We start from the raw sequence: 19770 nt of genomic DNA on the forward strand, positions 1-19770 counted from the left end.
CAAAAACCCCATGCTCATTAGGAGGCCAAAGCTGGGGGCTACTAAAGGTACCTCTAGCTCTGAGCTGCCTAAAGCAGAGACCGCAACACCCCCTCACCCCCACCCCTGAGCAAGAGGGGAGGGGCAGAGCTATTATACAAGTAAGCAGCTGGGTGGGGGAGGGGAGGAACTGTCCGGTTCCTCAGAGCTCTTGGGAGTGGAGGGCAATAGCTGAATGAGTCCCACTTACCCACAGGCCCAAACACTAGAGGGGTTGAAATCCGGGACTTCAGTGGTGCTGGGATTCCCCCTGGAGCTCTCTCCCTCCTGCATCGCCCCACTCTTGCTGGCATCTCAGTCCCAGCTTGGCTGTGGGGCTGGTGGCTCTTCCTTGCGTGCCTGGCACTGAGAGCCACGTGGCCCTCACAATGGCGATGAGGCTCCACGCACCAGCAGGGCTAATCGCTGCTCCCTGTCCTGGCAGGAGGGGAAAGGATCGGGTGAGACTGATCCGGATTCTCCCCACCCCTTGCAAGGGACAGCCTGCTTTAAGCAGAAACATTCCTTTAAGCCCTATAAATAACCAACTTCTAAGAGCTGCTGCTGGATGAGGGATGAGTTGATTAGCTGTCAAATGGTCCAATCTCAACTTCCCCCTCCCTCCAGGCTTTCCTTTTAAACCAAATTTTAACCCTTTCTGTCTCTGGCCCAAGAGAAACCTTGTTGGAGGATAAATAATGGGTAGATTGTCGAATTGTCTCTTGATCCGCCTTGTCTGATTCCACAGCCCAGTGAACTGTTGTGTTGCTGGGTCTGGTTTTACATGCTGTAAGTGCCTGTCTCTGGGGGCGTCTGTCAGTCCGGCGAATCCGAGAGCGAATGTAAAAGCAGAGATGTTGGAACTGACTGTGTTCTGATTTTATTTTGTGCTTAGATAGACCACAAATCTATATAAAGTTTTTAAGACAAATCTCTTTTTCTACCAAACAACCAAACAAGACCCAGCTCTACCCTGAACTGAAATCCTGTAACAAATAACAATTAAACCTCTCTGGAACCTCTTCAGTCCTTGTGTTCTCTGCTGGATTCGCTTAATGCCAGCTTCCCATCCCAGGGGAAAGAGCAGCTGAAATCGATTGCATCCCCACCCTGTCTCTGTACCCATCCTTCACTGAACTTACCTAACTCTTCTGCCCCCTGGTATAGTCTCTCCAGCAAGGGGTCTGGTTCGGTCAGCGGTACAAATGAGTTGGCTCAAGCTGTTTTCCTAGTAAGTTAATATAATGTACAAGTTCTACAGAAGCCAGTGTGGGTGAAACGCCCTGGAGATGGGCATCCTACCCCCAGAACAGCCAGGCGGTGGGCATCGCTCAGACTCCATTGGTCTAGTCCAATCTCAGCTTCTTTCCCAACAATGGAGCTAATTACGAATGGGGCTGCCTGCCCCACCCTCCATGAAATGGACCAAGATCTACTGCGCTCATTGCACATGCGGGCTCCGAACCATTCTCTGACAGTGCCGCATGGTCAATGCCAACCTGAGCTGTCTTCACAGAGGTGCCTCAGGTATGCCTGGTCTGAAAGGGGGAGACCTGAACACAGCCTGGAGATGGCCCCAGGCTCTGCCTAAGAAGAAACAACCCCAGTAACACTGTTGCCCTTTTACCTGCTCAAAGTGCTGTGTTAACTTTGTCTCAGGATGGGTTAGCCCCATTTTACAGATACTAAAACACAGGCATAGAGAGGGGCAGTGAGAGGTCTATAGGCACAGAGTGAATTAATGACCAAGCAGGGACTAGAAGCCAGGAGTCCTGGCTGCCCATGCAGACCTCTAGGCTACACTGCTTCTCAAACCAGCCGCAGTCACTGCGTGCTTCATGCAAGCTGAGGAGCAGCATGGTGCTGAGGGGGGCGTGCTATCAGGACTCACTGCGCCGCGCATGGATCACTCATTCCATGGCCTGCTCCTGCTCCTGCTGCCAGCTCCTCCGGTAGGGCTTAAAACAGCTCAGGGAGTTGTCGGAGATTTGGTTAGATTCAGGGAACTGTCGGGCTGGAGGGAACCTCAAGAGGTCACCTAGGCCAGACCCCTGCACTCAGGCAGGACCAAGTAAACCTACGTCATCCCTGACAGGTTTGTCTAACCTGTTCTTAAAAACCTCCAATGACAGGGATTCCACAACCCCCGTCCACCCCCCGTAACCTAGTCCTGTATTTCACTAGCCTGAGAGAAAGGTTTTCCTAATGTCTAACCTAAATCTCCCTTACTGCAGTTTAAGACAATTCCTTCTTGGCCTTCTGTTGCCATGGAGAACAGTTGATTGCTGTTCTCGTCATAACAGCCCTTAACATACTTGAAGACCTACCAGCTTCCCCTCAGTCTTCTTGTCTCACAACTAACCATACCCAGTGCTTTTAATCTTTCTTCACAGGTCAGGTTTTCTAAACCTTTTAATCGTTTTTGTTGCTTTGCTCTGTTCTTCCAGCAAATTGTCCTCATTCGTCTAAAAGGCTGGTGCCCAGACCTGGCACAGCACTCCGGCTGGGGCCTCACCAGTGCTGAGCAGAGACGGACAATTACCTCCGGTGTCTTACATACCACACTCCTGTGAATACAGCCCAGAATATTAGCCGCCTTCACAGCCACGGCTCATACCCAATTTGTGATCCACTGTAACCCCTTGATCTTTTTCTACTGTACTGTCACCTAGCCAGGGTTTCCCCGGTGTGAAGCGGTGCGTTTCATTTCCTTCCAAAGTGTAGGACTTGCACTTTACTGAAGTTCACCTTGTTGAATTCAGGCCCAGTTTCCAACTAGGCAGGCTGGTCTGAATTCTAATCCTGTCCTCTAGCCCCTCCCATGGTGTCCTCTGCCACAGTCACAAGCACACTCTCCACTCCATTAGCCAAGTCATGAAGGAAAATATTGCCTAGGACCAGCCCCAGGGCAGAGCCCTGCAGGACCCCACTAGCTCTGTCCCTCCCGTTCATTCGATAGGAAACCAGTGATAGCTATTAGAGGGTGGTTTTTTCAACCGATGGTGCACCCACCTTACAGTCATTTTCTCTAGCCTGTGTTGGGACCAGGTGACATCTATTTGTTAGGGATTCATTGGAGGGGGATGGGAGCTAACTGGGGACAGAGGAAAGAGGCCCTGGTTATTCCGTTCACCCTGGAGTCCTTTGCTACCGGACGCAAAACATGCCACCCCGCCCCGTGGCTCAGAGACGTGGAGACACCCGAAAGCTCTGCTGGCCCCATTGCCTGGGTCCAGGCCCATTCCCGTTCCAGTAGCTTAAATACCTTCCTCTGGCTTCATCAGCACTTTTGCTGGGCGGCAGCAGGGAGATGTCGGTTACCTGGCAGCCCTGAGGCACAGGGTCCAGGCCCCATCCCGGCAACCCTTACCCTGCCTGTCAGCTGGGTGGAGTTCAGGCCCTGGCGGAAGACAGGTCAGGTTCTGCTGATGCATATCTCCCGCTGGCCAACTCGGGCACAGCAGCGAGCAGCCCTCCTGAGAGCCTGTGCCCTGTAAGGCTGGTTAAAATACTTGACTAAAGTTGAGCGAGGCCTTACGTGCCCGACGGGATGTGTCGATTCTCAGGAGGCTGGGGTAGGGCCTACAGTGGCGTGTCGGTGCTCTGTGCAGCTGAACGAGCCCCGAAGAGCGAACAGCGGGCAGTGTAATCCATCTGGAACGCTGCCTTGGGGCAGGCAGGGAGGATATTGAAACCATGTTATCGCTGCGATCTGGGCTATGGAGCGACAGAGCTTGGGAGCAAGTGAAGGTGGCTGCAGGAAATGACAGCAGGAGAGAGGGATTTCAGGGGATTTTTCCAGATCTCCTCTCAGCCCGAGAGATCCCAAAGCACCTGTCAAGTTCAGAGCTGGTTGGAGGGCTCAGAGGAATCGCACCTGATAGCAGCTCAGAATTTAGCCCTATACAGATGTGCATACAGAGGGAAATAACTTCCCACAGCAGTCCCACGAGATGGTTTGGATGAGAGGCTGGAGAAGAGTGGCTGATCCAGGGGAGAGTGCCAGGGGGAGTTAGGGAGGCAGATGGAATTCACCAGGCTGACCAAGGCACAGGACCTCAATTCTGTGGTTGGCTGAAAGAGCAGGAGCGGGCCCCTTGCTCCTGGTAGCACAGCGCCCCCCGTACTGTGCTGACGCTCAGGGAAGAGCGCCCCCTACTGAGACACCCACCCTACTCCCCACCATAGCTGGATTTTCCTGTCCAAGTACTGAGCCTGCCCAACCCTGCTTAGCTGCCACTCCCTGACAGGACCATCCAAGCCCATAGCGATAACACGGTCTAGGACCTGAACAGCGCAGCTGGAGAAGGAGAAAGCTGCCCCGGTTCCTCATTTCCTCGCTGCTACTCAAGCTTCCCTGACAAACCAGGCCCAGGGCAGACACTGACCGGCTCAGGTGGCCGCTTGCTAGGGGCCTGGGTGGGATCTGAGCCAGTGCCCCACTCGTGGCATCTTGACACTGATGGGTTCTGGGTTCCCCGTAGTGTCCACGACCTCCAGCTGCTTCAGGGCCGCGAAGGCCTGGTCAGATACGCTGGCTGCCAGCAGATGGTTGGATCTGAAAGAGCAGGAGGACAGGTGAAAAACTTTGTTCTCTGCCAAGAAGAGGCCTCTGTTGGGCAAATAGCCCAGGGAGATGGCACCTAGGACCCTGCCCTCAGCACTGGGCCTCTCAACGCCAGAGGCCTCAGGTGACAGAGCAAGGACGGGACAGTCCCATTCTCTATGGCTCTGGGGAGCCCAAACTTGGGCTCCAACCTGGCCCTCTGGCCCTTCCCACCCCACACATGTTGCTGAGGTGCTGGAGGGGGTACGGAGAGCAGTGACTTGGCTGAGGTCACCCAGGGGACCACTTGCGCTGCAGCGAGCCTCAAGCGAGTGCGCTAACGCTAGCCGTGTGGACGTTGCAACTCTGGCAGGACTCAGGCTGGCCACCCGAGTCCTAGCCCGCCCAAGCCCGTGGGTTGCAGGTCAGGGGGCTAGCTGGAGCCACCTCTCCTTCTCCCCACCACAGCTGGATTTTCCCCAGCGAAGCTAGTGCAAGTCTGTCTACCTGCACTGTGAGGTGTGCTCCCAGCTGCAACATAGACACACCTATAGCAAGCCGGGGTCCTGACTCCCGGGCCCCTGCTCTGACCGCTTCACCCCATCCCCTTCCCAGAACCAGGGACAGACACCCAGGAATCCTGACTCCCAGCCCCCTGCTCCGGCCCCACCTTCTGGAAAGGTCAGCAGGATGGCAGGGCAGGAGCCTGCCTGTGCTCCCAGCACTAACATTGCTGCTCCGGCTGTTACCTGAGGATGATGGCTCGGATGTCCGGGATGGTGTGGAAGGCTTCGGCCCCGATGACGGCAATGCGGTTGTGCTGGAGATACAGGTACTCGAGGGACTCCGGCAAATCAGGGGGGATGTAGGACAACTCGTTGTTGCTGAGATCCAGGAGCTGGGGGAGAGGGAGGGACAGGGTTACCCAAGCCAACAGCAGAGTTCTCAACAGCTTCTTGGATTCACTCTACAGCACTAATCGCTGGTAACACCCTTCCAGGCCTAACTGTTCTAGACAAGGCTACTGCAGGTAGCAGACAAGGCTACTGCTGGTCGGGGACTTGATCACAGCCTTCGAGTCCCTACACTGGGAGTGGGGAGCAAATTCAAACTACTTCTCCATTCAGCATGTTGTTAGCCTGTGGAACTCCCTGTCACATGAAGTCAATGAGGCTGCAAACACAGTCAGACTCGAAGAGTGGGCTGGATGCTTGTATGGATGACAAGAACATATGGAGTTAGAACAGTTCTGGAAAGAAGATTAAACCTCGTGGTTTTAAGACAATCTCTGACTATTAGGAGACCTCCATGGAGGGCTGAGTATCCCTGTGGGGGTTCCTGCACCTTCAGCTGAGGCAGCTAATGGTGGACCTCTCAGAGACAGGATAAGGGGCTACTTGGCCACTGGTCCTGATCCAGTCTTACATTGCCATGCTACCAGAGGGCTCTCTAACCTAGCAATGAAGGTACAAACTCAGGAGTTCTGGTGCCTCATCTCTAATCACTAAGCCACATTCCCTCCCAGAGCCGGGATAGAACCCAGGAGTACTGGCTCCCAGCCCCCCCCCCCCCGCCCCAACCACTAGACCCCATTCCCCTCCCAGAGCCAGGATAGAACCCAGAAGTCCTGGCTCCCAGCCCCCTGCTCTAACCAGTCAATCCCATTGCCCTCACCAATTACATCATTAGGGCAATCGTCCCCCTCTCTCACCTTGAGCCCCTGCAGCTCCTGCCACGTGCCAGGGGTGATGGAGCTGATGCGCAGCCTGTTGTGGGCCAGGTGCAGCTCTTTGAGGCCGGTCAGATTGGCCAGCAGCTCAGGCGAGAGGGAGTTGATCTGGTTTTTGTGCAGCGTGAGCACCTGGAGGCTGGGCGGGAGGCCGGCGGGCAGGAGGGTGAGCTGGTTGCCCGACAGGTCCAGGCTCTGGAGCCGGCGCAGCTTGCGGAAGGCCAGCCGGTGGATCTTGGCGCTGTAGAGGCGATTGTAGCTCAGGTTGAGCTCAGCCAGCAGGTAGGTGCTGGCGAAGTCGTGCAGGCTGATGTGAGTGATCTGGTTGTGAAGGATCATGAGGGAGCGCACCCGGCGGGGCAGCCCCGGGGGCACCCGCTCCAGCCGGTTGTTGTAGAGGTGCAGGGTGTGCAGGTTACGCAGCTTGAGGAAGGCATTGGGGTGGATGCCGGCGGCCGTCAGGCAGTTGTTCTGCAGCAGCAGGTACTGCAGGCCGCGCACCCGGTTCAGGCTGTCCTGTGGCAACGAGCTGATGCGGTTCTTGCCCAGGTGCAGAATCATGATGTTCGGGGGGAAGCCAGCCGGGATCTCAGTCAGATTGTTGTTAGACAGATCCAGGTACTCCAGGCTCTTCAGCTTGCTGCAAAGGGGAAGGGGAATGGGGCGCTGGCTTGGGGGGAGCAGCTAGTGCCGCAGCCTCCTGCTGTACTGGACCCAGGAGTCCTGACGCTCTGTTCCCCCCTGCTCTAACCATTAGACACCACTCCCCTCCCAGAGCTGGAAATAGAGCCCAAGAGTCCTGGCTCCCAGGACCCCAGCTCTAACACCTAACCCATATTCCCCTCCCAAAGCCAGGAATAGAACCCAGGAGTCCTGACTCCCAGCCCCACCGGCTATAACCACTAGACCCCCCTCCCTGCCCAGAAGTCCCATCTCCTCTGCTCTAACCACTCTGCCATGCTGCAGCTCCCTCCCCCAGTCGCACCTGAAGGTAGACGGGTCCATGCCCTGGTTGGACAGGTTGTTGTTCTGCAGGTAGAGCTCTCGGAGCTTCCAGTGGCTGCTCAGCGCCCCCCTGGGGATCCGGGCGATGTGGTTGTTCTGCAGGGACAGGAGGTCGTGGCCACTAGAGTCGGGGGAAGCTCCCAAGCCCGCCTCAGACACCATCAGCAGGGCTGGGGGGAGACTGCCCTCGATACGGTACCATCGACACTAGGCCACCCAGCCCAGCTGCCATCTGAATTGCAGAGCTGGGGCACAGAGAGGGGATGGGCTTGCCCAAGGTCCCAGAGTGAATCGAAGGCCACGCTGAGAATAGAACCCAGGAATCCTGGCTCCCAGCCCTCCTGCTCTAACCACTAGACCCCACTCCCTACCCGGAGCTGGAAATGGAGCCCAGGAGTCCTGGCTCCCAGCCCCCTGCTCTAACCACTGGCCCACACCTCCTCTCCCCATATCAAAGGCAAATGGCTGTGGGGCTTTGGGATGTGTCATGCCTCAGGGATCCAGGCCAACCACACGTTTATACAAAGTACCTGCAGAGGCAGATTCCCCCCCCCCAACCCTGGCCATGAGCCCCAGCCCTGCCCCACCTGTAAGTGGAGCCGGACGAGTGCGGGGGGCAGGTTCTGGGGCAGGTAACTGAGCTGGTTGCTGGAGAGGATCATGGTGCTGACGGCGTCGGAGCCATTGAAGGCGTCATAGGGGAGCCCGGTGTTGGCCAGCTGGTTGTTGTGAAGATACACGGACCTACATGGAGCAGAGGGAAGCAAAACAGAGCTGACACCAGAGTCTCTGGGGTAGGGTAATGCCCCTGACCTGTCCCGAAGAGGAGAGCCCCCCTAGTGAGCCCCCATCCCGCTCCCTGCAGCACAGCGCCCCCTAGTGCCATGCTGGGGTGAGCACTGACTGCAAGGGCAGAGCGCCCCCTAGTGAGCCCCCATCCCACTCCCTGCAGCACAGCGCCCCCTAGCACTGTGCTGGGACATTGAGGTCAACGCAGAGGGGAGAGCGTCCCCTACTGAGCTCCCCACCCAGCTTGAAGAAGGTGCCCACACTAATCAGGCCCAGAGCTTGGCTTAGCCAGTCCAACCCACTGAGATCAGAGCCCCTCAGCAAACGGCCCACAGCTGCTGGCCCTCTGCGTCAGAGTGCTCCCCTCTCCCGTGTGCCCGAGGCTAGAGGCCTGGAGGGCGGCTCTACCTGAGGTTGGCTTTCTGTCCAAAGGTGAGCGGATAGACTTCAGTGAGCAGGTTAGCAGCCAGGTCCACTATGCGCACTGTGCTGGGGAGGATCTGCGGTGCTACCGTGAGCTGGGAAAGAAACCAAAGGGGAACGGGCCAATTCTTGCAGGAGATCAATGTGGCCCTGGCTCTACCTGTTGCTGCCAGAGGGCCTGGCCAGGCTTTATAGAGGGATTGCTTCACTGGTCACTGACATGCAACCACCTCTGGCGTCAGAGGCAGCAGCTGTTTATACAGGGACTGCTCAACATCTGCTCGGGGGTAGAACGCAGCAGCTGTTTAACAGCGCCCAGTGCCACCACACAAAGGTTTAGGACAGGAAGTGGAGAGGAATCCTGTCTCCAATGGGCATAGCAGCAGGAGGTTAGGAAGACAGGATGGAATCACCCTAGCTGGAATCTCCCAGGACACCAGGGTTAGCACAGACACTTGCGGGAAAGGGGACAGCCTCTCTAATGACCATGTGGGACCCGTCTCCTCAGCACAGTGCAACCAGGCTGGGCTCCGGACCCAGAGGGGAGCCACCCGACCTGCTCCCTGCAGCACAGCGCCCCCTAGTGCCACATGACAGAGTCACCCATACCACTCCCTGAAGCACCCTTGGCTTTCCCTGGAGGTCCCATCCCACTGGTGACCACGCTCAGCATGGTTTAGCTTGTGAAATCCCTCTCTCACACACACACACATGCAGAGCCCCCTCCAGCTAGCTGGGCGCAAACTCCTGGTGCCATCCCGGCTCGTTAAAGCAGTGTGAATGCTGAGCACCAGGCCCCGCCCTGCCGCCCCCGTGTCAGAGGACAGACGCGCACACACCTTGTTGTTGGCCAGGTAGATGTACTGCAGCGACTCCAGGGATTCAAAGGCTTCATCCGGGAGGCCTAGAAAGCAGCAGAGAGAAGACTGCCTAGTCCAGGTACACCCTGCGCAGAAGGGAGGCCGGTACGTGTACCTGCTCCACCCAGCTCGTGAACTCAGACCCTGCCTCCACCCCTGCAAGGCCCCGTGGCTGCTTCCACTCACCCACGGAGCTATGCATCCTGTACCTGGCATCCAGCTTCCCACCACACTTTTCTATAACAGTCCCCAAAAACTTCTCATGCTACTGAAATGCAGCTGCCTCTGGGGTGGAGCGTGGCAGCTGCACAAGAATTTAGAAGGGGAAGTGGAGGAAATTCCTGTATCCAGCTGAAACTGCAGGACAGGGGGATGGCCTGCACCTGCATCCTTCTGGGATTCAAGGAGAGAAGGATAAAGGGATGATGGGCTTCGATGCTGGACCATGGGGATTTCTGTTCCATAGGAGGCTGGGAAGAGCTCTCCCTTGACTCGCACACACACACACCCAGGTCACGCAGGCAGGGCCCCTGCCCAGTGCACCGCTCCCTTTGATGGCGTCCCCAGCCCCCTGCCCGCAGCGGCTCCCTCACCATCGGAGATGATGTGGTTGTTGTGCAGGTTGAGGGTTTTCAGGCTGGTCAGCTGGGCCAGCTCGTCATAGGGCAGCTCCCGTAGCTGGTTATTCTGCAGAAGGAGACCCCCGCTCACCTCAGTCCCTGGGGAAGTGGGAGGCTTTTGCCCAGGGCCGGAGGGCAGCAGTGAGACAGAGACGGGAGGTGGAGAGTCAGGGGAGGGCTGCTCTGGGCTCTGGCAGGGGTTCCACTGCCTCCCAGGAGAGACACGTCCGATAGGCCCCCGGTTGCCCTCTGACCCCTGGGGCACCACATCCAATGGCCCCTGGCTGCCCTCTGACCCCTGGGGTGCCACGTCAAATGGCCCCCGGCTGCCCTCTGACTCCTGGGGTGCCACGTCAAATGGCCCCCGGCTGCCCTCTGACTCCTGGGGTGCCACGTCAAATGGCCCCCAGCTGCCCTCTGACCTCTGTGGTGCCACGTCAAACGGCCCCCCGGCTGCCCTCTGACCTCTGGGGTGCCACATCAAATGGCCCCAAGCTGCCCTCTGACCCATGGGTAGCTGCAACCAATGGGCCCCGGCTGTCCCTGACCCCTGGGGCACTGCGTCCAACAGCCCCGGCTGCCCCTGACCCCTGGAACGCCACATCCAAGGGCCCCCAGATGCCCACTGACCTGTGGGTCGCCACAATCAATGGGCCCCGGCTGCCCTGACCCCTGGGGCACTGCGTCCAACAGCCCCCGGCTGCCCTCTGACCCCTGGGGCACCGCATCCAACGGCCCCTGGCTGCCCCTGACCCCTGGGTCGCTCTATAGACCCTCCTCAGTAACTGGGTTCTGGCCCTGACTGGGCTCCCGGGTTCGCTGCAGGGCCGGGGACAGTTACCTGCAGAGAAAGATGCTGGACGGCTCTGGAGACGTTGCTGGGGAAGACGTGCAGGTCGAGCCCACCGCACTCCACCGTCTCCTCTGATGGGCAGGTGCAGTTGGCTGGGCAGCCCAGGGCGTTCTTCTTGGGCGGGGCCCCCCCGCCGAGCCGGGGGGATGGCGGGGCATCCTCGTCATCCTGGCTCCCGACCAGGCAGAAGGAGGGGATCTTCACAAAGAGGACCAGGAGACAGCTGCAACTCAGCCGCTGGGGAGAGAGGAAGAGGATCCGGTGAATTCCGGAGCGAACTGAACCGTCTGTATGCCGCAGCCCTGCGGAGCAGGGATCCCGGGGGCTCCCACCAGCCCAGGCCTGGCGCTGCTCGGCCCCATCAATGCAGGCTCTGTCTCCAGAGCACCAGCCACTGCTGCGGGGGGATGAAGGGCCCCACTGAGCCAGGCCCGCTGGGGATCCAGGCAGGTCGGTTTACAGGGCACTTGGCAGCTCTGAAATGCCTTAGTTGTTGTTTTAGCCAGCCTGGCAGCCGATCAACTCCCCCCCAGCCATACAGGCTGCTGTTTCACCTCCTCAGCACGGCAGCCGGATTGTGTGTGCACGTGTGTGTGCGTCTGTAAATTAACACATCAGCACCTGGCACGACAGGGCCCCGAACTCAGTCTGGGTCTGTGCAGCACTTGGTACAATGGGGCCCCAATCTCAGTCAGATCTGGGCAGCGCCTGGCACAATGTGGCCCCGATCTCAGTCTGGGTCTGGGCAGCGCCTGGCACAATGGGGCCCTGATTTCAGTCAGGGTCTGGGCAGCGCCTGGCACAATGGGGCCCTGATCTCAGTCAGGGTCTGTGCAGCGCCTGGCATGATGGGGCCCCGATCTCAATCAGGGTCTGGGTAGCGCCTGGCACAATGGGGCCCCAATCTCTGTCAGGGTCTGGGTAGCACCTGGTACAATGGGGCCCTGATCTCAGTCAGGGGCTGCAGTCTGTGCAGGCTCTGGGGTGGAGTCAGTGATGAGAGGTTTGGGAGGGCAGAAGGGGGCTCCGGGTTTGGGGGGCCTCAGGGCAGGGGGTTGGGACGAAGGCTTACCTCGGGCAGCTCCGGGGCGGCAGTGTTGCAGAGCCCTGTCCTGGGGCACTGCGCTGCACCCTGGAAGCGGCCAGCAAGTCTGGCTCCTAGGCGCGGGGGCAGGAGGCTCCGCGGCGGCGTGTGGAGCTGGAGCATCAGGCGGGGGCAGCGCGTGGAGCCCCATGCCCCCAACCCCACCGCCTAAGAGCCAGACTTGCTGGCCGCTTCCGGAGCGCTGTGCTGTGCCCCAGGACAGGTAGAGTCTAGCCTGCCTTGGCGCTGCAGCACCGCCGAACGGACTTTTAATGGCCAGGTCGGCAGTGCCGACTGGAGCCGCCAGGGTCCCTTTTCGACCAGGTATCCGAGTTGAAAACCAGACACCTGGTCACCCTAACTATAATACAAAAAAAAAACCCACTCTCCCACTGCCTGTTTCGTTGCCTGGCCACATGCTTTATTGGAAGCGACGTGTACATTTGTGGAACAACAAATACACACTACGGGGCTCCCACGAGCTCTGCTCAGTATCCCAGGGAGCGATTTAACACCAGATGGGACACAGCCCTGGAAAACGCCCTGGAGGGAATGACCCTGCAGGGCTAGATGGGCTCCGATAGATTCACCAGCCCCGATCCCCCATAGAACAACAGGTGCGGCCCGGACACACTCCTGTCCCGTCCTTCCAGAGCAGAATCTGTTCAGCCTTCAGCTTCTCCGCCGAAGCTGCCAAAATGGACCCAACTGTGACGTGGTTTGAAATTGGCCGGGACCGGGGGAGTTGCTCCCTTCCCCTTTGGGAGCTGAGTGTGAAATGAGTGGGCAGGATCCCAGCCCAGTTCCCAGCTGGCAGACAGGTCAAAACCTGCCAGCCCAACAGGCAGTGAATGGCCCCTTGTTGACAGCTCCAACAAATTGACCATAAAGAATGAGCTCTGCTCTGGGGTTGTACCTGCAGGAGAGGGATAAGGCACTTTGATTGCAGGGTCTGGGAACCTTCGCCTTAATGCCAGGCCCCTGCTCTACCCACTAGACCCCACTCCCCTCCAAGAGCAGCGAATCGGCCCTGGGGTCGAAAGCTGGATCTCCCCTGAGCCTTGCCTGGGGAATCTCCTTCGACACAGCCCCACCAGCGAGAGCGCTAGCAGCTGAATCACTGTGTCATCGAACCCTGCTCAGAGCAGGTGGGGGGGCAGGGCCAGCAGGAGACTCCCCCAAAGGCTGGGATGAATCCCTCATAAAATTTCCCCCTTTTGGCCAGTGCCAATGCATCTAAGCAGGTCTGGGAGACATCCTCCCTCCTCCAGCACAGAGTAGGATGGCCCCCAGCTGCCCTCGTGAGTCACCTGCCCAAGCAGGCGTCACTGGAGCCTCTTCGCCAACAAGCCTTAAGTCCGCTGGGTCCCCAAAAAGGCTGGAGCCGAAGCTCTCCCTCACCATAGCCGGGTCCCGGCTGCGAGGCTCCCAGGCTCCACTCTGCAGAGTCTTCCCAGGATCTTTAATTGAAGCCAGACCGGTGTGGGGCTCCTGATTCCCTCAGCTCTGTCTTCGCCTTTGAAATAAAGATCGTCCTCACATGGTCCCCACAGGAAGAGTCGCGTTCCGCACACACCCGCACGCTCGCCTCCCAGGGCACTGGGAAAGGAAACAGAGAAAGCAACCTGCCAGGAGCTGTCGCACTGTCCAGGCGTGAGCTGCAGCCGGGACGCTGTGTCTTCGCTTGCTGTTGTCTTCTCGTCTGATCAAAGCCAAGGGAGGGAGGTGGGCTGGGGGGAGACTCGGGCTATGGGCAAGTAGCAGGGCTCTGGGTCTGCTGCGTTTGGGGTTGCATAATGGGGCTGGCAGAGGTCCTGCCGGAATGTTTGGAAGGGATCACGTTTACTGAGTCTGGCATTCCAACCATGTACAGAGGCAGATAGGACTCTGGGGAAACTTAACTGTTGCTGTTTGTTTTTCCTGCGTGAGGTCGGAACCACCATGTTCTGCCCCCGCCCCGATCCTATGCTACTCTGCACTCAGTCGCTAAGCTGCCCTCCATGCAGGCTGGCTTGGTGTTAGCACTGCCACATAACCCAAGGGGAAACTGAGGCATAATGAGCTGACGTGACTTGCCCAAGGTCACCCAGGGCACTGGAAAGAAGTCAGGAGTTCTTCCTCAAAATTCCCTCACTAGGCCCAACTCCCATCCCAGAGCTGGGAATAGAACCCAGGAGTCCTGACTCCCGGCCCCTCCTTCTCTAACCACTAGACACTTCCATCCCAGAGCTGGGAATAGAACCCAGGAGTCCTGACTCTCAGTGTCCCTGCTGTAAGTACTGGACTAACACTTCCACCCCACCAAGTTGAAACTTGCCCCCACCCCAGGAAACATAAGCCCCCAGATTGTGCCCATTAGACCACAAGTCTCTGATCTCTGGGCTTCGTTCCCACTAGGGACCCCAGCTTTCTCCCACTAACCAGTGGGAGGTAGGAATTCCCAGATTCCCCTCCCCTCTGTCAAGCACTGGGATTCGGCTTCCCGGCTGCCCACTCCTTGTTGCTGAGTTATCCAGGGGCAGAGCCCAGGGGGCCAGCAATGGGACGTTGCCTGATTCCCATATGGGGTAACATTTCTGGCTCCTGATGGGCCATGAAGAATGTAATTTGTCCAGCCTCAAAGACCTCCCTGGGAATCGCAGTGTTTGTGCTTCGGAGTCAGTGGTAATGGCCAATTACCTTAACTGAAATACTTGTCACCCGGCCAGCTGTAAGCCGCTACAGTTGCTTCCAGCACGCTGGGTGCAAATTCAAGAGACCACAGGGGCTTTCTCCGAGCCCGTCTGGACAAACCCCATGGGCTCTGCAGGGAGCAGGGGCTGACTCCCTGGATTGACTCCAAAACCGTCCCCCACCCCAGATCACCCCCATATCAAATGAGCATCGTTAGATTCAAGGCAGCTATTTCTCTGAGCCCATCCATCCCAGAGAAGGATGAACTCCTCTCTGGTTCCCATTCTCAGTGCTGCTGCTGGCCCCTATGCTCCAAACCCTCCATAACTCATGCCCCTCACACAGATCTTGCAACAGGAGGTGGTGCCAAGTCTCTGAGCTTCTATCTCTTCCAGCGCCGGAAGGACAGCTCATCCCAACCACCCCTACATGCTGCTCTAGGCAAAGACAGGGATTGGTACCCCTCGACCCAACTGGCTTGCTGCTTCCATCTCCCACCCAATCCTGGGGGAGAGGGATAGCTCAGTGGTTTGAGCATTGGCCTGCTAAACCCAGGGTTGTGAGTTCAATCTTTGAGGGAGCCATTTAGGGATCTGGGGCAAAAATTGGGGATTGGTCCTGCTTTGAGCAGGGGGTTGGACTAGATACCTCCTGACGTCCCTTCCTACCCTGATAGTCTATGATTCTATGAATCCTGCCTTGTCTGTGTCATTCCCCCAGCTGCAGGGGCTGCCTGGTTTCTGCTCATATGTCTGTGGCTGGTGCGTCGACATTTCAAAACGTGCCCCCAGAATTCTTTGCACCTCCTGCAGAGTTAGCAGTTCAGAAGTACTGAGGCAACTGCCACAAAGGATTCTGGGACACTGAAATGCCACTACTGCATTCTGGGGTACTGAGGCATCTCTGCAGCAAAAGTCTTACACTGAATCAACGCCCTCATGTTTCTGAACACTCTCTAATGGTAGGTTTCAGAGTAGCAGCCGTGTTAGTCTGTATTCGCAAAAAGAAAAGGAGGACTTGTGGCACCTTAGAGACTAACAAATTTATTAGAGCATAAGCTTTCGTGAGCTACAGCTCACTTCATCGGATGCACCTTAGAGACTAACAAATTTATCAGAGCATAAGCTTTCGGGAGCTACAGCTCACTTCATCGGATGCATCCGATGAAGTGAGCTGTAGCTCACGAAAGCTTATGCTCTAATAAATTTGTTGTCTCTAAGGTGCCACAAGTACTCCTTTTCTTTCTCCTCTAATGGTAGTTCTCATTACAGTACTTCTTAGTACAGGAAATGTCTGTTGGGCTACCCTACCTGGAGCCCCCTCCTATCTGGGATAACATGCACAGCTCCCCAGCACACATGCAATATTGCCAACCCCAACCGTTCAAGCTCCAGGAGATGTTTGAGTTCCTCTCCTTTGCCTTTTTGAGCTGTACAAGGGTCATGTTTCCAGGCTTTCCTCTGCTGCACCAGGCTAGAATAGGACAGCTTTTAAAAAAGAAAAGCCGAGAGTCTCACATAATAACATGTGAACTGGAGCTTTAAGAAAACCACCAAATATCACAAGACTAGGCAAGGCTGCACATGGGGTGCACCGGACAGGCCACTTCACCTCTCTGTACCTCTGTTTCCCCATCTGTGATGTGAGGAGGATGATACCTCGTTTAAAGCTGCTTTGATGCAATGCGCTACCTGAGAGCGAAGTATCAGACTTGTCCCATTTTGACCCAACCCCTCGCATGTTTCAGCCTCAATTCTTTCATTCCTTGCAAACTTGAAATCCAAGGAGGATGCTAGAATGTGCTCCAGCCACTGCCAAAACCAAATCATTAAGAAGCCTTAGCTGTGTTTTAAGAAACCCCAAGCTCTCCTTTCAAAGTCACACACTTCCTATAATTACAGACACTCCAGACCAAGCCAGGTCACTGGAAAGCACAGAGGCTGTTAAAGCCATGGGGCCATATTTCCAATACCATCATGAAGTACAACAGAGAACCCCACCATCCTTAAAACAAAACTGAGGAGTACCCAAACTCCTTACAAGGTCAGAGTCATCCTTGGCTCCTAATTGGCAACGCCCAATTTCGTTAAATCTAATTTACTTTCATGCCATTCATGTACTTTGCAATTTGCTTCTCGAGGGGTTTACGTCGTTTTTCAATAGAGGACAGGAAGGAACTATAGATTTGCTATATCCAGTTTGACCATCCGTCCAGCTAGGCTTCTGTCTGTCCAGCTTCTTAGAGTACCGGTTCAGAGCACTGCCCCATGTAATTTAGTACACCTGCTTCCCTAGTGCATTGGATCAACATCCACCTACTCTAATCTCTCAGCTCCTGCTTCACAGGTTTGGTTAAAAGGTTAAGTGACTTCACTGGCAAAAGTTCTGCTGCCGACAAAATTAGTTTGGCAGAGCACACTCCCACATGGGTGCTGGCACCTTGAGGCCACACACAGCATCAGGGTGTATGGGCAAAAAGGGGTTGCATTATGGGTAAGCATCCCAGCATCCTATGTGTCCCATCTGCAAGTGTGCTGCCTTGTGGGGAATTTTTTGGATGCATGGTGGGATATCTGTAACTCTCTCAGGGAATGGTAGGAATTTGGGGTCAAAGGCCCACAACTCCCTCTGTCCTGTCCCATAATCTACTGCCCTGGCGCATCATCTTCAAACGCGCTGTTGCAAACCCAGACAGACTTTTGAAAATGGAAATTAGCTTCCTTAGGCACTATAAAAATTTGACCCCTGAACCAAAATGCAATTTAATCCCATATCCCTGACTCCTGCTGCACTGGATCAGATCAGTCGCACTGGTCCACTAGCCTCCTCTCACCACTGGGACTTTACAGATGTCACTGCTACATATAATGAACGAGGAGAGATCTCAGACTCTCTGCTCCAAAATCACCATCACCAACTTGAACTATAGGAGACTCTCCATTAGCCAGGAACAATATAGAACCTATGACCCACAACTGAGCAGTTTTACATTGATATCCCATGGCCACTTCTTTGTAGGACTACAGGTGTTGTTGTTGTTTTTTTAAAAAAAAACCTTCCTGAGCCCTGCGGCAATCAGATGATGCCTTGAAGCATGACAGTGGATTAATACTTATCTTGCCTTACATCACTAACAATGCTATAATGGTAGCAAGATTCCCAAGCCCCTGTTTTAAAAGTATTCCTGATATTTGACTGGCTGACCCTTGGAAGCTAGTTTTAAAGGCCTATTTATAGGCCCCGGCTCCAGCCTGGCCTGGCTGGCTCAAGGCCAGGATAGAACTGTAAACATATTTTTCTGGCTTTTCTTTTCCAAATCCCACATTCTGACCATTTGCCAGTGTATTAAGAGTCCTGCCAGCTTCTGAGTCAGACAGAGAATAGAGCCATGACTCTGTCTCTGTCCTGCAGAGAGCCTGTGATCAGGCCCCAACTGTTTCAACATGAGAAGCTTCTGGGCTAGCCGGGGATCTGGGGAACAGGGTATTTTCCCCCTCACTGATCCTCTGCTCTCCTGGCAGGTGAATTTCAATGCCAAGGCTGAGCCAAGATACAGCGTACGCAGGTGAAATGCCTCCTTATGCCAAGTGAGATTAATTTGGTCCTAAGGATCTATAGTGATAAAGATGTCTCGTGGCAAAAGGCCAGAACTTGGAGTCAGGACTCCTGGGTTCTATTCCTGGCTCTGGGAGGAGAGTGTGCTAGTGGTAAGATCAGGGGTCTGGAAGCCAAGACATCTGGGTAGAAGACAGGAGTAAGTGTCAGGACTCTTTGGTGCTACTTCTGGCTATGGGAGAAGCCTAATGGTGAGAGCACCAGGAGTTTTTCTATCGCAGACGCTGGAAGGCAGTGTGGCCTAGCGGTTGTCCAAAGCACTGCGCTACATCCCGGGCCCTGTGACCCTGGCCAATTCACTTTCCTTCTTTGTGTCCCAGTTTCCCCTCCCTGAGATAAAAGGGGTTAATCATACTGACCTACCTCCCAGGAGCGTTGCGAAGTTCAAGCCATTAATGTTGGCAAAGTGCTTGAACGTGTTGGATGGAAGACGCAGGAGATGGTCAGAGTATTATTAAAACCCCAACGTTGATGAGAAGGAGGAAGCTCTCAGCTTGTTTTTTGACTGATTCCTTCAACGTGCTTCATAAATAAGTCACTGATCGTTTACTTAAGTCATGCATAAATGAGGATGGTGGACGCTGTGTATCACAAGCCTTCTAGGATTCTAGAAGGGATGGATGACCCATCCTTTATGTCCATGGCTTCAGACCTCATTTTCATGCCACATGCAGATGATTTCACATGATGTTCAGTTGTGACAAGATGACACTGGGCGGAAGCAGTGACATTTCTAGGCAGTTAGATGATGTTTCCTCATGGTCTTTTTGGTGGTGCTCACCACCCGACTGAGCACATCACAGAACTGAAGGGATTTATCATCAGAACTCCCCTGGGACATAAATCAAGTCTGGATGTCTTTCTAAAGGAGATGCTCAAACTCAGACAGAAGTTTGGGGCTTGCTTCAGGAATCACTGGGTAGGAGTCTCTGGTCTGTTTTCTGCCAGAAGACAGATCAGCGGATCAAAATGATCTCTTTTGGCCTCAACGTCCACAAATCTCCCTCTTTTCAGACGGGGAATGTTTTAGCGCAGACGTTTCAGTGCAGGGCGATGACACAATTTGGTTGGGATGTAATGACAGTTTAAAGCATCTTGCCATTGGGCACCGTGTCATTTGGTTGGCATTGAGCTGCACCATTGCTGGGCACGATGCCAGTTATCTGTTCCTACCATTGGGCTGCACCACCATCGATCATCACATGGTTTGGTTGTCAGCCCAAATGAGCAAGGTGGTACCATTTGGCTGCCCACCATTATGGGCCATGCCACTGGGTTGCTGCCCCATTGGGCCCTAGGCCGTTTGGCTGTCATTGTCTTTGGGCTACACCATCATTGGGCACAATGCCATTGAGTTGTCATCCCATTGCACGCCTTGCCTTTTCCCTGTGCCACGCCTGGGCTTTGGTCATTGAAACACACCACATGTGGGTGCCATGCCATTGCTTGTGCCATGTCTGGGCTGTCTTTCTCATTGGGCTACACCATGCTGCTTGGATGCCACCGTTGGGTGCCATGCTGTCGGCTGTTGCCCCATTGGACGTCATGCTGTCGG

The 19770-nt window shown here is 55.6% G+C and overlaps 1 protein-coding gene across 1 annotated transcript; it reads right to left on the reverse strand.

Moving 5' to 3' along the window:
* Positions 1-4158: 4158 nt before the first annotated feature.
* On the reverse strand, positions 4159-19676 carry PODNL1 (podocan like 1). The gene is made up of 11 exons (XM_038378387.2): positions 18579-19676; positions 13329-13526; positions 10832-11080; positions 9964-10057; positions 9350-9414; positions 8496-8605; positions 7886-8042; positions 7279-7394; positions 6276-6933; positions 5314-5462; positions 4159-4576 (listed from the first exon to the last, which is right to left on the reverse strand). Exons 2-11 carry the CDS (start codon positions 13329-13331, stop codon positions 4426-4428), a joined length of 1752 nt encoding a protein of 583 aa, XP_038234315.2. The 5' UTR covers positions 13332-13526; positions 18579-19676; the 3' UTR covers positions 4159-4425.
* Between the last annotated feature and the right edge of the window lie 94 nt (positions 19677-19770).

This window comes from Dermochelys coriacea, chromosome 20, assembly GCF_009764565.3.
Source record: "Dermochelys coriacea isolate rDerCor1 chromosome 20, rDerCor1.pri.v4, whole genome shotgun sequence".
Lineage (NCBI taxonomy): Eukaryota > Metazoa > Chordata > Testudines > Dermochelyidae > Dermochelys > Dermochelys coriacea.